The 18502-nt window shown below is 34.7% G+C and overlaps 1 protein-coding gene across 2 annotated transcripts in view; it reads right to left on the reverse strand.

Moving 5' to 3' along the window:
• The window catches only part of Wdr81 (WD repeat domain 81), a 92439-nt gene that overhangs the window by 18377 nt on the left and 55560 nt on the right, over window positions 1–18502 (reverse strand). For both annotated transcript variants that reach the window (XM_074184622.1, XM_074184623.1), the window contains exons 6-7: window positions 10063–10305; window positions 8993–10009 (exon numbers count right to left, since the gene is read on the reverse strand). In XM_074184622.1, the coding sequence (XP_074040723.1) occupies window positions 8993–10009; window positions 10063–10305 (1260 nt within the window). The remainder of the gene's footprint in view (window positions 1–8992; window positions 10010–10062; window positions 10306–18502) is intronic.

Here is an 18502-nt window from a genome sequence, read left to right on the forward strand (position 1 = left end):
GGTTAATGAAGTTGTGAGAAAGAGCATTTTAGTATAATTTTGAAAATACTGATCCAAGTTTTATTCCAGCCATTATTCGTTTAAACCTTAAACCCTTAACATTTAATAACATTTATAACGTTCACTCTATTCTAAGTGAGTGAGCAGTGGAGCATGGCTGCATTTCTGGAAGAAGTTTCCATGCTGGCTTCAATTTCAAGAGCACGGTCCACTGTTAGATCTACCAGCTCTAATAATCTACTCTGACGGGTTTGATCCTGTAAACCAAAAACCCTTTTTTTTTCGATACGCGTTCTTCAAATAGTCACAAAAAAGGTTATAAGTAGTCTTGAACGTTGTTTCCTTCATGCTGCTTTTTCTGTAGGAATCTGAAATTTTCATCAATTTTGAGTAGATCTGGGTTGTAATGAAGTTTCATCGTATCCACAAGGTCTTTGTATGAGAATGTCCCCAGTTTATCTGGAGACAAGTATGTCAAATGCATCGGAACCCATGTAATGCAGGAGGTTACATGAATACGCAAATAGTTTTTTTCGCTGTTTCAACGGCTGTTGGAGTTTGCTGGGAGACCGGGATCTGCAGAACCATCAGGCGAGTGTCTGTCTCAACTGTCGTACTAATATATATCATTCAAATCCTAAGTTTTGCCGCCAATCACGCTAATTTCAAGCTATCACCAAATATTTGGTACCTTCAAGCCAAGAATAACCTTTCTAATTGGTTTTTATTATTCTCCAGTCAGTAAATTTAGTGTTTTGAAAAATAAAGAATTTTCATAGTCAATTTGAGATATTCATCATTTGCACAATAAATTCATTTCACATTAATAAAAAACAGTCCACACAGCGAACGTAAAAAAACGATACTTGTTTGCAAGCCATATCTTTTGAAACGGTTTTGGAACATAGGCGTACCAAAAGGATTTGGTACGCCCATTTGAAGCGATGCCTTTGGCAGCCACATCTGTCCATTCTGCTGCTACATCAACTTCAAATGACGATTCAAGAAGCGGAGATAGCTTGCCCATCTCTGCAAAGTCTTGCGGAATCTTGTAGCAAATTCATTCCTAAGATCGGCCAGAAATTTTACAAACACTGCAATGTCTTCTTTAGAGTTCTTTTTATATTAACGAATTGTCGGAATATGAATGAATTCTTGTCTTGCAATATCTTTTTCAAAGATATCCAGCTTGCGACGAAAAGCAGACACGTTTTGTATCACATCACATATTAATTCTCCATTTCCTTGTGATTCTGTGTTGAGCGCATTTGAATATTTCAGAATATCTTTTAAAAAAGTCACGGCCAGCATATTACGCTTGTTTGTGCTTTCTGGATCCCTCCGTAGCTAAGTATTGCAAGACGGAGGTCACTTCTCCTTTTATCAGCCAGAAACTTTCAATAACTTGACCTTTACTTAGCTAACGAACATTTTGTCGTGTTGAAGTTAAATAAGAATACGCTGTCAGAAAGAAACTCCTTGAAATGTCGGTGCTGAAGGGCAGAATGAGATTTCACAATATTAATCAACTTGACCAAGCTGTCCATCACTTCTTTCAGTGTAGCACTAAGTTTTCCTCAAAGGGCTGCCTGGTGAATTATGCACTGATACGATATTAGACCTGAGTGTTTATCCCTGATTATCTTTACTACACCTTTTTCTTTGCCAATCGTTACTAAATCTAACTAATGTTAGATTTAGTAATAAATGTATCAATGACCTTGAATAAATCTTCTTCTTGAGTGTAACCTTTCAACGGCAATATTGATAGCAACTCTTTCCTAAAAATCTGACATTCAATATCAATAAATCTTACGAAAATAGGCATTTGTTCATCATCAACAATGTCACATGATTCATCAAGTGCTATGGCATAGCAAGGTGCCTTTTACAGAAATTCAAGAAGTGTTTTTAATATCAGCAGCAAAAATTTCCGTTTTTCGTGTATTACTTCTCGCTGATAATGGAATACTTTGAAATGCAGCGACATCTTTTTTCCGTCTTAAGTGCCGTAAGTACTTCTAACATACATTTTTTCACCACCTCAGAATCTGAAAATGGTTCCTGCTGTTTATTAAGCGTCCAGCACACACGTAGCGCTGCTTCTGTGGATTTTTCTTGTTCGCTTATGCAACAAACTAGTATTTTCGTGCTTTTTTTGTGAGAACTAAGATTGAAGTTTTTCTTTACGAATCTACTGCCAAGAGGAAAGTTTATATTGCTGATTAGTTGTTTCGTGGTGTCGCTTCAAATTACCACTCTAACAATAGTGACAGTTCTATTTATATTAGGCACACTGGAACCGCTTGAGGTCTATTAGGCAGCGTAAAACAATTATGAATGAAAATTATCCTATCAAATTTGTCTATTTCTAGTCATGTGTGTCGAAATAACCAATGAAACCATCATTACACTGAAAATGTTTTGCCAAAAAAATTATCCTATCAAATTTGTCTATTTCTAGTCATGTGTGTCGAAATAACCAATGAAACCATCATTACACTGATAACTACCCATGGATAGTTTTCACGGGTAGTTATCACTTATGTCATGACATTGCTAAGCAACCAACACAATAAAGTTGTTTGACATTTCAGTAATTCAATTTATTTCGAAAATGTCACTTCCTCGCTTTGGTGTTCAAAATGATGCGGCAATTGACAAAATCATTGAAGAAAATACACCAAAAAATACTGTCAATAGTAAAAAATACACTTGGAAAATATTTATGGAGTTTTGTGACGCCAGAAAATATGAATTGGATGGAAATCGTACTCTCGAAGAGCTTGCATTAATACTCAAGGATTGGGCGATTAATATGAGAAAAAAGGATAGCACAGAGTTTAAGGAGGCTACTGTTAAAACCGTATGGAATATAACAAGCAAATTATTACAAGAAAAGTATTACAAGGAGTATAATATCATGCTAGACCCCTTTAAAAGTGTTGCATTCAAACAAGCGCGGAATGCACGCGACGCAGCACGAAGAAATTTACAAACAGATCCCACTAAACGCAAAACAAGCTCAGTACCATTAACTTCAAATGAAATGAGTAAAATTATAAACTATTGGGATGAAAATACCCCTATAGGACTCCTACGTAAATTTTATCACATAGCAGCGGTGGAATTGGCTTGGAGAGGTGGTGAAGGTGCTGCTTGCTTAGTTGATTATTTTCATATCGAAAAGGACAACAATGGATCTCCAACTAATAGGATAGAATATAATCCAATTTTCAGTAAAACCTGCCAAGGGGGTTCAAAGAACTGCGCCTCTAGCAAATGGTTAGTTCAAAATAGTGATAACAATGCTTGTCCTGTCAGATTATTCATTAAATTATTATCAAAACGAGGCACAAATATCAAGACAAATAGACTATTTTTAAGGCCAAATCGTCACTGGAAGACAGGAAGCGATAACTGGTATGACAATATGCCTCTGGGTAGAAATATAATCAACGGATGGACGAAATCTTCTGCTGAAGCAATTGGCTTGGATACGAAACAGAGGAAAATAACCAATCACTCTAATAGAGCAACTGCAGTCAGTCAACTAGCTAAGAGTGGAGTTCAAGAACAGCAATTGTTGGAAATTACTGGGCACAATAATGGAAATTCCATAAAACCTTATTTGAATATTGATCAGGAACATCATAACCAAATAATCAATAGTATGCGTGGAAACACCTATGCAGTAACCGAGGCAAATACAGCAAGATCAACGGAATATCATTATACGAATTGTTCTTTTAATAACTGTGTGTTCAATAAATAATTTTGTTCGAATTGCAAAAAATTTTCTCACCGAATATCCCTCGAACATTGATAAATAACTCATAATTTTATCACAACTTCCTCAAGCACGTTATTTTAGGTAACATCCCTCCGCCTTCGGCGTCGGGATGTTACCAAATAACGTGCTTTCGAAAACTGTGATAAAATTATTTCGTTAGTTATCAATGTCCTTGGGATATTATAGCTGATAATATCTGTATGTGCCGGTTTACGATAAATTGAAAAATTCATAATTCGTCCACTCACCCATATCAGCATAAGGTAGCAGCTTTCAACAGTATGATGCACAGACTGATGAATGTACCCTTGTCAGAAGCGAATTTCAATAAAGAACTGAATATAATAAAGCAAATAGCCGTCAACAATGATTATGATAGTGGTCTGATACATTCTTTATTATCAAAAAAGTTATACAGTCAAGCTTTGAAAGAAGTTTACCCAATTCGAAGAGAAGAGGATTAAAGGTATAGAACCTTAACCTACTTAGGCCAACCCACTACAAATATTTCAGATTTTCTGCACAGCAAAGGTGTAAATACTACTTTCAAAACCAACAACAACTTGGGCATGCACATTAAAAATAACAAAGATAAAAGTTCAGTTTCAGAAAAATCAGGAGTGTATAAATTATCGTGTGGGTCATGTCCGATGTTTTATATAGGTCAAACTGGAAGAACGTTCAAAACCCGCATAAAGGAACACAAATATAGTTTTCAGAACGGAAAAATAAACTCCACATATGCCAGTCATTTAATCTCAGAGGGACATGAGTTCAACCATGAATACAAACCCCTCCATTTCCAGAAAAAAGGTTTGAAACTTAACCTGTTAGAGAGTATGGAAATAAACACATGCAAAAACTCTCAACATCTCATGAATGATAAAACTGAATTGAATAATTTGCCATTAGGATTGTAATTTAGAAGTAACTCTCAGTTATGCTTGAAGAATCTATTGTATAGCGAAACACGTATCGCGGTTTTTGTAAAACCCTTTATAGTGAAAATCATACAATAAACTTTATTGATTAGTTCTTTTTTTATATAGATTTTCATCAAGTATCGGCCAATTCACAATATGATGTGCAATAAACTTGATTTATTTTATTTCAATATGGAGGCATGTCACTTTATTAGTTCATTTTAAAAATGATAAAGGGTTGTCAGTCTGATAATATGAGTGTATGTCATGGACCCCCACAAGGTTCAACTCTCGCTCCGCTGCAGATGACACTAACTTGTACTAGTCGATAAAGTAAATCAGTTTATTGATCACGATATATCGCTGAATAATGATATAAAAAAAATTCGCAGCAACACTGTTTAAACGTTGATCCTAGTAAATCATCTTTAATAATTTTTGAAAAGCCAAAGATCGTGAAAGGGCCACAGATAATATCGATATGTATGATAGGCATTCTGTGGAATTGACTGACAAAATAAAATGTTTAGGACTTCATATATACTACAACCTCAGATTTGTTCATCAAGTTAATACTCTCATTCAAAGGTCGTACGGTACTCTGAAACATTTGTATTCAAACAGACACTATCTTGGTAGGTCTCTCAAAATCACCCTTTCAGACGTACTGATTCTATATATGTTTAATTATTGCGATGTCGGCTATGGCCCTTGTATCGATTCCATAACTTCTGCAAGAATTCAGAAAGTACAGAACGCTTGCATTAGACTAGTATTCAGCTTGAATTACAGAGATCGTGTGACCCCTTCAATCAATCAATTGAATTGGTTAAAAATGCAAAACAGAAGAGAATTGCATTTCACCTGTTTCATTCACAAACTGATAAAAAAACAACAATCCACTTATTTGGTAAATAAAATTCTTCCCAGACATCAGATACACTCAACAAACCTTAGATTTAACACTAATTTTGACATTCTGAATCATAACAGCACTATCTATGAACGATCCTTCACGTATCATGCTGTAACAATGTATAATTCATTCAGTGAATCTTTGAAAAATTCATTACTGCCGCTATTCAAAGTAAACTTAAAACTGAATTGGTCGTCAACAGTGATCCAAACACGAACATTTGTATTTCATTTTACCATTGTCCTGAAATTGCCATTTTTTTTAATGTTTCTTTTTTTTCAAACGTGGCTGAGTGGAAGAAAAGCACCTTGCTAAACTCCGCCACGTAAAATAAAGACCAGTCATTATTATTATTATTATTATATGTACCACCAAGTTCTTTCTAATTATCCCAGGTTTTAATATGAAGGTGGCCCTAATTAGTCTCCATGTATCCCAAATTCAGACTTCCTCTGAGGATTACACAGAGTTTCAAAACTGAAGTTTTGGTTTTTTTCGTAGCATTGCTTGGTAAATGTCATGTGGTCCCGGTGACCCATATGGATGCAATGAGCGCACATCCCATTTGCAATATATGATATAATTCTTAGGCATAATCAAAACACTGAATAACGTATTCAGAAAACAATGTATCGTGAGATTTTTACTAAACGATTCTACAAAAACGCAACACGTGTTTCACCTTGCAATGGCGTTTTGGCGTGAAAATCTCACGATAAAGTGTTTTTGAATACGTTTAGTTATGGATTTTCATCAAGTATCGGCCAATTCCATCATACAAAACACTGAATAATTTCATTAGACGTGTTGAAATTTTAATATAATAACAGTAATTACACGTATTTATAATATATTATATGTTAAATATCAGTATCGTTACTCATGAAACACCTAAAACATGTACAATATTTGAATATTTTTGAATATTTGTTTGAAGGTGATTGACAATATTTCATGATGAAATTCACTAGTTCGGACTTTCATTGTCTAATATATAAATTTATTTGAAATTCATGAAACAACTAAAAAAGAAGAATTAAAAATGAATAGCTGTAAATAACAATTAAATTAATCAAAAAACCTGAAATGAAATAATACTGAAATAAAATACAAGTAAAAATAAATCAATTGAACAAAAAATAAAAATAAAGAAATACAAAATGAAAATAAAGATAAAAATAAAAAATTAAGAGATTTCAAGCCAAGTTAGTTTACGACGTTTCGATTGTTAGTATCCACAATCATCTTCGGACTGATTCCTCCGAGAGATGACTATTTATGGGTCGTTCGAGTACTTTCACTTATCCCCGCTTTCCATTTTTTCCGCTTCACACTGGTTCAGTGGGAGATGACCGTTTGGCGGTAGTTGGCCATTTTTCGCTTGATGATGGGTATCCATATGTTGCGTATTTCTACGCTGGCTTGGCTGAATACGTTTTTGGATAACATGTATGCGGCTTCCTTGAATTTTCTCCTAAACCAATGTTCCTCTCTGTGTAAGATCTCAGCTTGGGACCACTCGATGTTGTGTTGATGGGTCCAAACATGGTCTTCTATTCCTGATTTGCTGGTTTCGCTGTGTGTGTTTCTTGTGCTCGGCAATGCGAACATTCAATGGCCTCTTAGTTTCACCAATATAGGAGTTTCCGCACTCACAGGGTATCCGGTAAATGCAATTCTTGGAATCGCAGTCCGCGTTTGGTGGCCTGGTTTTTGTGAGGCAGCTACGGATAGTGTTACCGGATCTAAAGCAGGTTCTGATATTGTACTTGGAACGAATTCTGCTTATCCTCTCCGATAATCCTCTGATGTAGGAATGTACGTGAATATGTTGAATACTGTTACATAAACAAAATATGTGAAATACCTCAATCTTTGTGATATATGGTGATAAGCTGATGAGTCATTTATTTATTGATTCTACATATATTGATATTATGTGAGATACTTTATTGGGAAAAATTCTAAAGTAAATAGAACTTCTGTAGGTACTTCCCTGAATATTATCGAACAAGGCTAGTACTAGAGTGTCACCAAGATTTAGCCAAAGCCTCGGTAGATAATAACATTATACTGATGAGGTGGGTTAAAGGGCACGACAGGAGTAAAGGTAATCGCATTTCCGACTCTCTAGCCAAGGAAGCGGCTAGACTAAGAATTTTAGGTCTCAGTGGCACCTACGGCCTGATGACTTAGACAATTGCGGAACTAGCCAAATGTGGTACCCATGCTCAATCCCTAAAGAGATGGGATGGGATCAAAGGATGCAATCTTGCCAGGATCACCTTGGGCGACCTTGGGAAGTTGGCGCCGAAGAAATATCTGGAGATGACCAGGAAAAATCTACGCTTAACAGTAGGATTTATGATTGGCCACTGTCAACTAAGGAAACACCTCCATAATATGGGGCTAGTGGACACACCTCTATGCAGGATGTGTGAACAGGAAGATAAAACTGTCAGGCATGTCCTATGCGAGTGCCCGGAGTTATCGTCAATAAGAGAGTGTGTGTTCGGCGAGTCTTGGCCTACACCTGCCACCCGATATAAAGGAAATGTCCCCCAGTGACCTGTCCACCTTCCTGGAAATGATAGGATGGACGATGAGCTAGGAGGACAACTCCTCGGGAGGGTGTACAATGGGTCACATGTAGCCTAAGTGCTGTGGGCTCAAACTCACCCTCCCCACTATACAGATACAGATTATCGAACAGCTATGGAAGTTTTATTAAAATGAAACGAATCATTTTCATTAGCACTAAATAGAAACATGATAGGTGAAAGGATACTCTGTTGAGAGATACAAATGTTTACAGTAATTGATGCCTGCTAATTTTTCGAACATTAAAGAAGCATGTGAACGGTAAATTTTCAATATTGAAATAATTTATCAATGTTTTCACATATCACTTCATAATATAATCTACATACAGTGCCGTTAATACACACACATTGGGTCAAAAAAGTCTGAAGACTGTTTCGAGAAGAGATACAACTACTTCCCGGGTTAATACCACGCTGGAAATTGAATTATACCTGACAGGCACTTATGAAAAAGTACTGGTTTTCCGGTAGGCATTTATCAGAACCTACTGTATAAGTAAGTTGGGAGAGATGAATATTTTGAGATTTTAATTTCTCATAGGTATATATCTCTCTTCGATACAGTATTCACAATTGTTTTGATTTCTGTCAGAGTAATATTTAACATTATTTTAATACATGCAGTAGAGCCGCGATGAAATCAATTGCGGCTTCCTAATAAATGTTTCGAAGTGGATAGTTTTAAATAAATATGTCATTCCTCATGACTATCTCAGCAGTAGAAGGTTATTTGAAAAAAAATCAATACCATACTCACTTTCAATTCTTGTACATATTGCAGCATACGTGTATCAAGGATTTTTAAGGTGCCATCAGAAGTTGCAGCAAAAATTATAGCAGATGGTGCAGGCATACTTTTCAAAGTATTCACGGAAGAAAATTTTGAAGAGTCCAGATTTCCCAAGTTAGATCCCATGAAAGGATCCCAAATATGTACCACACTATCACATGAAGCTACCAATCGTATACTCTCTATGAACGTCATAGATAAAATAGATTTTTTATGAGAATTGTAAGTCCATTGGCAGTTTGAGGTACAAAAGCCATCACCTTGATTTCTGAGAGACCAAAGTTTTATTGTCTTGTCTCTGCTTCCAGATATGAAGCTGTTCTCATTATCTAATTTGTGTAAACATTTGACGCTTTGACTGTGACCCACGAATGTTTGTAGTTTAATTTGTTTAAAATTTAACGAATTGTTCGAATCTAATCGTCCTATCTCATTTTCCCAATATTCCAACCAGTTTCCACGAAGGTGTCTTACATTATTATCCATTTGGTTACTGAGTAGTTCCAGTAACTCAATATTTGAAGTGTCTACGAGTTCATTTTGTACATCAATTCTATTTCCCGTAAGAGACACATTACTGCCGATACTATTTGATTTTTCAACTACATCTTCTGTTAAGTCTGATAATCTTAGTTCGGGCATTGATTTATGAATAGATAAGCCAATACTTTCTTCATATTTTTGGCATAGTGAACGAATTTTATCATGATTTTTCAGCGAAACTTCCAAAGAAGTATATCCTAAGAGCTTAATGAATGGTAAGTAGGCCGTGTATGCTAGTTCAGGAGTGAAAACTTCTCTCAGCTCTTGGAGTATTGTAGACAAAACAGTTTCTTTATCATGTAACTGTCCACAATTGGCTGGTCCCCGTTCTTTGAATGCCACGTTAGACCTCTGAAGTGGTACACAACTTGGGGATACAAATGAAATTTTTTGGGATACACATTGCTTACTGGATGAAGGGGTTTGTTGAACAAATGATACCTAAAACACAGAATGTCAGTGGTGTACAAATTTTTATTCATCCAACTAGTTACCTCATCCAACGATTCCAATGAAATTATATCAATAGTATCAAAAATTGAAAAAAAACTCTGAACGGCAGGTATCATTAAATATTTCATTGTCATATCAATTCCTATTCTCATTGAAATACTGTATATAGTGTCCAAATATTTTCGTGCCAAAATATTTCTAGCGCAACTGCCACAAGGGAATGTATGTTTCGTAGATCCTAGAATGTATACAACTGGATATATGATATTCTTCGATAAAACACCCTGAAAAAAAGAATATAAATACAGTGTGACCCATTTGAAATAGTACCACCCTTATAAAACATATATCATTCAACCAATTGGTATTTTTTACATTTTTCATTAGTTAGACATTCAATACGTTCGCTAGAATGAAAAATTTCATAAATTACGCAATTAGAAAAATAATATAGATAGAGATAGAAAAACTGGTAATAGTCTGGACTTTAAGTTTAGATTCGTGTTAAATGGACATACTTTTAATAAAATTAAGTGGTTAGGCTCATTCGATCCGGAATATTGTCTAGATCATTGTAAAAAAAAGAGAATTGGTTCATGAAAATTCTAAAAGTTATAAACAATTAAAGACCCTAAAAAGCAGAGTTCGGTTTTGTTGTTTATAGTTCGTAAACTATGAATATTTTTGAATTTTGAAAAAAAGATCCTTGAAGAGGAGGAAATTTACTAAAAACAGTTCCGATTCCCGAAACGGTACCTCCATTATTTATAATTTTAATTTAACGCTGAAAATAGACATCCGCGCGCCATTTTTAGGTTGCCCGCACGGCCTCTAAACGAGTACATAATTTGAAAATAATTTTTTTAAGGTACTTAAGTAAATAGAATAATTTTAAAAATTTATGATATAATCTAAACACCATAGAGAACTGAATCCTGTTGGAATTTTTCATTAAAGTTAATTTTTCAATAACCTAGACAATTGTTAATTAACAAAATTTTCTAAAACTTCCTTCATCGTTCAAAGTGAAATAAATATTTAAATAATTACCGTAAAATTTTTTCGCTTCGTGGAGCCTTTCTTAGATACATACAAAAGAAGATTGCATGATAAAAGTTCTGAAAATTTTAATACTTTGTTTATAATATTTTTTAAAGTAAACAAAAAAGGAAAAACACAATAATGTTGTAAAAAAAGTTTTTATTTATCAATATTTTATCGTCCTTATGTCAATTAAAGGCAGTTATAAACTGAAACAAATAATTTTATCTTTAAAAAAAACTTTTACAACTTCAAGAGAACTGTCAATTATGATTTTTTTTTAATTTTTCTTAATAATAATATTTAATTGTTTATAATCGTCTTTTTTATATATCTACTGTTTGAATTATCAGTTCTCTACAAAGTAACAAAAAAAAATTTATTTATAATTTCATTGTTTATTAACTTAATAATTTGTTATAAAAAATTCTTAACTTAGCTTTATTTTTTTTTTGAAAGTTACTATTTATTAAATTTTAAAAATACACGTGCTGCAAAAGTTTCAGCAGCTGATTCATTCGTTAACTTCAATGCTTATATAACTTTCAAACTATTAGAGATACAAAAATAAACATTCAGGTTATTTTTGTAGATAATTAAATTATCTTTCAAATGTCATCTTGCATATATTTTTGAGTCATTGTTAATTTGTTGTTGTGGAATTGGTCGCGGTGGTAGTGCGTCCGACTCACGATCGGAAGGTCGTGTGTTCGATTCCCGCCTCGACCAGATATTTTTCTCGAGAGAATTTATCTGGTTGAAGCTGGAATGATTCTGCAACCGTGTTAGGAATCACACGTTAAAAGGTAAGACCTCGTTAGTCCTTAGCTCGCACAAGTTTCCCAACTTCTGAGAGTTGTCGTCCGTATGGGGGCGGCAGCTGATTAACAGAAAAACAGATTTTTAAACAGGCATTTGTTTATAAAAATTAACGATTTCCTAAGGTTTTTTCAACTTTTCAGGCTTACAGATCAGTAAATAATGCGAATTTGGATATTGACCTTCAGAGCAATTTTGTTAATCTATTGCAATGAATCTGAAGCCGGCCCTGACCGTTATCTCAGACACCAAACATATGACTCATCGCGAAAGGAATGATCTCGACAAGGCGCCGCGAACAGTCTAGGCCACTACCGAAATAACTAGAGAAATCTAGCACGGTCGTTGCCAATATATATGCCGGCTTCTCGTCCCGAGATGACAGTCTGTACCTAGAAAGTCAATCGTGCATTTAAAGAAAGAATTCTAACCGTGAAGATAACTTAAGCGGTAGTTGATGAGTGTTGTATATAAATTAGTTGTGATAGTGAAATATTGTTAAAAATAAATTTGTTTAAGACAGTTAATTCTTTAATTCGTTACAATTAGTGATCAGAAGTGGATTTTTGAAATAAATTTGTGAGCGCTTGGATCTTTAGATTACGGTGAAATTGACTATAAAACTTTCTTGCGAAAAATACACTTGGGAAAATAAATAAGTGTTTCGGACAAAATAAGTGGACGTATTCAGTTTTGTGGAAAATAGACAATAAAAGACAAAATGTGTTCACGGAAAGTGCGCCTAGTGGACTTGAAAGTTGCTGAATTGAAGCAAGAATTGGAGGAGAGAGAGCTAGATTGTTCTGGAAAGAAATCGTTACTCCAGAAGAGGCTGTGGGATAACTTGATTGAATCAGGAGAAGATACCGAAACATATTTATGATAATTAACTTGGTCGAAATAATGAAGAACCACATTCTACAGATTTCCGATCCTTCTTTTCACTTGAAGAATTTGAATATACTCAAAAAGGTTAATGAAAAATAATTCCATGAAAATCAAAATATATATACCGGGTGTCCCACATTTTATGTGACAGGCAATATCTGGTTTGTTGAAGGAGATACACAAAAATGTTTCATACAAAAGTTTTAGGAGTTCATGAGAGCTATATTTTGATATAATTTTTAAATATACAGGGTGTTTGGTGTAGGTGCTACAGACCAAAATTCCATTTTTTTAAATAGCCCTGTATATCATTACATATTCAGATGCTACGTTAAATTCTGATATCATTTCATGTTTGGTTTTTGAAATTCGGTTACGGCGTTGTTGAGTTATTGCACTTTTCCTTAAATATGAAGTTTCAAAAAAACTTATTTGCTCGTACACGAATCCAGTCTATATCTTTTATTAAATTGAACTAGACTACTACTGAATACAAACCATTATTCTCACCTCTACGATACGATATCGATATCAGTTGAATATAATATTGAAATTCTTGAGAATTTGACTAACTTGAGGGTGAATTGCTTTATATTGCACAATTTCATCAAGTAGCTTATGCTTGTTGATGCCATAGTAACAAATGTTGTTAAATTGTATCTACTTGTCAGTTCGATTCAGTGATTCTTTGCAAAACAGTAACTGTGTTCTTTGTGCGAAAACTCCAGTATGCCTTTCGCGTTTAGTCCAAGTGATTGCATTGATATGTTATTAATTTTTGGGGAATGTCAGAAAAACTGCCGTCAAGCACAACGTCTATACCAAGAACGTTTTCCAGACAGACCCATTCCGTCACGAATGACTTTTTCGAGAGTTGTAGAAAAATTGCGAACTGGGTCATGTCCTTCTACTATAAAGCATCGTCATCATACGAGATCTGTTAGAACTGAAGATTTAGAGATCAATATGTTGGCTTATATTATTATTCATCCACATGTTTCTATCCGTACTCTTGCAGAAGAAGTCGGTGTGAGTAAATCTAATGTACAGAGAATTCTGAAAGAAAATAAATACCACCCATTCAAAATTCAGTTGGTACAAGGTTTGAAACCCACGGACTTTGAACGACGACTTGAATTCATTGCTTGTATTCAGGTAATATTACATGAAAGTCCTAACATATTCAGTCAAATTTTGTGGAGCGATGAATCGCGATTCCACAATAATGGAGTTGTCTCAAGAAAATCCCCACTGGGTCCGCGAAAGTAATTTTCAAACTACTTGGGGTATTAATGTATGGTGTGGATTGTTTAATGGCCGCATCATAGGACCTTACTTTTCAATGAAAATCTCAGTGGATTGCGATATTTACATTTTCTAGAAAATGATTTGATCCAGTTGATGGAAGATATTCCCATAGCAGAACGACAAGGAATTTGGTGGCAACAAGATGGTGCTCCTCCTCATAATTCACAGGTTGTTACTGAATATCTGGACAGAACATACCCAAATAGATGGATTGGTAATAAGGGTCCAATTCGGTGGCCGGCTTGTTCCCCAGATTTATCACCGCTTGATTTTTTCCTATGGGGTTATTTAAAAGATATTATTTTCACTACTCCCCCTTTGAATGTGGATGATCTGAAAATGAAAATTCGACTAGCGTGCAGTGATATTACGCCTGATATTATAAGAGCGACTTGTACGAGAGAAGTGATTCGACGTTTCGAAGCCTGTATAATATCTAATGGGCATCACTTTGAACAATTTTTATGACTTATTTTTAGGTACCTACCATTCTTATGAAATGATTTATCAAGTTATATTATTTACATTGTTATTAATTAAAGATTTGTTTTCGAATACACCTCTTTCAATTTCGCAATTGTTTCATATTCAAAATGATTCCTGACTGAATTCCACAACTCAAAATTGAAACCATTACTTCAAACACCCAAAATTTTGACTAATTTTCATGTGATCTGATGCAGAGAGAATAATTGTATGAGATATTTTTAAAAATAATAGTCGTTCTCAAGACTTTACATTTTAAGCAATAACTCAACAACGCCGTAACCGAATTTCAAAAACCAAACATGAAATGATATCAGAATTTAACGTAGCATCTGAATATGTAATGATATACAGGGCGTTCTATTTTAAAAAATGGAATTTTGGTCTGTAACACCTACACCAAACACCCTGTTTATTTAAAAATTATATCAAAATATAGCTCTCATGAACTCCTAAAACTTTTGTATGAAACATTTTTGTGTATCTCCTTCAACAAACCAGATATTGCCTGTCACATAAAATGTGGGACACCCGGTATATATATATAGCTGGGTGCAAACCTTTAAGGGGGTGATACACTACCCCATGTAGAACATATTCATACAAACATTTTTATTTTCTAGCGCGTTTTTTATTTTTAAGGGAACTTTTACGATTTTTAGTACAAAAACCCAAAATTGGTCAATTAAATGCTGATAACTTCGAATCTTAACAGAAATGTCCGGTTTTTTAAATTTATTTTAGTAGTCTTATGTGTCCCCAATCGTACTAAAGTAGTTTGAAGCACCATTGTGTCCAAAAAAGTTATGTACACAGCATTTAAACTTTACAAAAAAAGAAAGAAAATAAAAAATCTGACCTTTAATGCCAATTAAAAAAATAAATAAAATACATACAGGTGTTCAGACACCTTTAAAAACATGCTTAGTTATTGCTCTTTCGTTTGAGGTATCATTTACCTAGCTAAGTCTTAAACTTTTTTAATTAGGATACCTGAACCAGTTAAAGGTCGTAAATATGGATATTTGAAAAATAAAAAAAAAGTAATTTAAATGAAATTCAGCTCAAAAACCTTTAAACGAAAATCCTAAAGCAATATGCGATATTATTTTTAGACTTACATGGAATAATAAGAAACTTAGCCCAACTTGAAAGAAGAGAAAACTGAACAAAGGCCGGTATCGGTGGCATTTTACAACAAAGAATTTGACCTGAAGCTAGTCATTAATTGGAATGCATTCTGTTGTTATGATTTAGACCTTATGCTAGGGCCATAAACTTGCTTTTGAGTTTATCAATTTTTAGGTACCTGAGTTGAGTTATCATCTTGGACTCCTCGCCGGGTCGGTTTGGTTGGCCAAACAAGTTCTCTAGTCACTGCTTTGCCCTTTCGAGTTGCGAGTAGACGTTGGTTTTGTGTTCCCCATTTTTGTAATTCACCGTGTTCAGTTGTAGCCTTTCGCTTCTGCAGGTGTTGTTTATTTTGGACTATCGAACTTTTTGTTGTGTGTGCTGCCATGGCTGAGTTTACGAGTCATGAACAAGCCGATATCATTTTTATGTATGGCAGAGCTGATGGTAACGCATCTCTGGCACGACGTTTGTACCAAGAACGTTACCCGAACCGCAAGTAAATAAATTTCTAATTGTAGCGGTAGTTAAATTTTGCCATTTTCACCTTCAAAAGACGTTGAAAATGAGTTATTTTATTGCAGGGTAGGTACCTAACGTCCGCGTGTTTTCCAACACATATCGTAGGCTGTCTGAATCTGGTATTCATCATGCTGAACCTGCAGTAAATCCAGGAAGACATAATGTCAATGTTGAGGAGCAAATTCTAGCAGCCTTCGAAGCGGATCCTACCACCAGCATCAGAGTTGTAGCGAGAGATTTTAAACTTTTCGATATGGAAAATTACCTCGAATTCATGATAAACGACTTGCCAATGTTACTCTATGATGCCGAAGTGCCAATATTGGACACGGACAGGCCGATCACATTTCAGCAAGATGGATGCCCAGCACATTGGGCTGTAAGCGTCCGCGAACACCTGAACCGCTGTTTTCCTGGCAACTGGATCGGGAGAGACGGACTCATCCCCTGGATCCCCTCCGTTGGATTTTTTTGTGTGGGGTCGGGTGAAAGAACTCGTATACACAACAGAAATCACCACGAGAGAAGAATTACTTCAGCGAATAGAGGCAGCTTTTGAAATTATGAAACAGGAAATGCAAATGAAAGTAACCACAACTGAAGTACGAAATCGTTGTAGAAAGTGTATACGCAATGGTGGAGGACATTTTGAACACCAACAATAAATTTTTACAGTACAAAACATTTTTTTCTTTAATTCCACAAAAATCCATATTTGCGACCTTTAACTGGTTCAGGTACCGTAATTAAAAAAGTTCAAGATTTAGCTAGGTAAATGATACCTCAAACGAAAGAGCAATAACTAAGCATGTTTTTAAAGGTGTCTGAACACCTGTATGTATTTTATTTATTTTTTTAATTGGCATCTAAGGTCAGATTTTTTATTTTCTTTCTTTTTTTGTAAAGTTTAAATGCTCTGTACATAACTTTTTTGGACACAATGGTGCTTCAAACTACTTTAGTACGATTGGGGACACATAAGACTACTAAAATAAATTTTAAAAACCGGACATTTCTGTTAAGATTCGAAGTTATTAGCATTTAATTGACCAATTTTGGGTTTTTGTACTAAAAATCGTAAAATTTCCCTTAAAAATAAAAAACGCGCTAGAAAATAAAAATGTTTGTATGAATATGTTCTACATGGGCTAGTGTATCACCCCTTCAAAGGTTTGCACCCAGCTACCAAACACCCTGATATGTATATGAATTGGTTCAATTCGTGAGGTTGCAGTCAATAGCTGGGCTGTTACAAAAAAAAAAACTCTTTGTTATATGTCAACCTTTATTATAGTTTATTTATAGTTAATCCAGTCACTAATTATTCTGTTATATGTATATGTATATCTACAGGGTGTAACTGAATAAGTGTAAAACATTTAAGGAGGTGATTCCTCATCGAAAAAAAGATAGGATTTTTCATATAAAGAAACTTCATTGGAGCATCCCTTGTTAAGATACAGCCTCTTAACTTAAAGGGGGTACATAAAATTTGTATAACAATTTTTTTCACAAGCACTGAAAAAGTTACAATATTGAAATTAACCTGACGTTTTGCACTACCAAAAGGACACTCGGCCAGAAATTTATTTGGTTTACCCCATGGTTGTAAGAGGTGGAAAACGCAACCCCTAAAATTTATTTCCAATGTAATTTTTGTCTTATTATTTGTTTACCATTTATAAATTTATTTATAGCCTGTTTCATTCTAAACAAAAAATGTCTCTTGGGTTTTTGCCCAAAATAAACCAGTTTGCAGCAAAAAATTATTTTATGAACAACTACAGAGATACATCGTCATAAATGCGAACTGGATTTATTGTTATTTTGTAGTTAGTACCTGCATTAAACGATTGAAGGGTAATAAACAAAACTAATTTATCAATAACAAAACACACAACATGTAGAAATCATTGTAAATGTTCAATATGTCTACCTTCAGACATTACGCATGCGTCTAGACGTCGGCGCATTGAGCCATGTATTCGCTCAAATATTCAAATATTCAATCAAATGCTGTAAATGGCCCCAAATAGAGAAATCGAGAGGATTGAGATCCGGGGATCGAGCGGGCCAGTTCTGGGCGGGAACCCCATCATGCATGAAAAACATATCCCTTCTGACGCCCAAAGGAATTTCCTCCAGCAGTACTGGATGCACTTCTCTTAAAAATTGAACGTATGCCTCACCATTAAATCGAGGAGGTAGCAAATGAGGCCCAATTAAATCATCCCCAATAACTCCGAGCCACACGTTAAGAGAAAACTGTTGTTGATGGTTAGTTTC

The sequence above is a fragment of the Leptinotarsa decemlineata genome, unplaced genomic scaffold, assembly GCF_025532065.1.
Source record: "Leptinotarsa decemlineata unplaced genomic scaffold, Ldec_3_MD MMD2_tig00026358_RagTag_RagTag, whole genome shotgun sequence".
Lineage (NCBI taxonomy): Eukaryota > Metazoa > Arthropoda > Insecta > Coleoptera > Chrysomelidae > Leptinotarsa > Leptinotarsa decemlineata.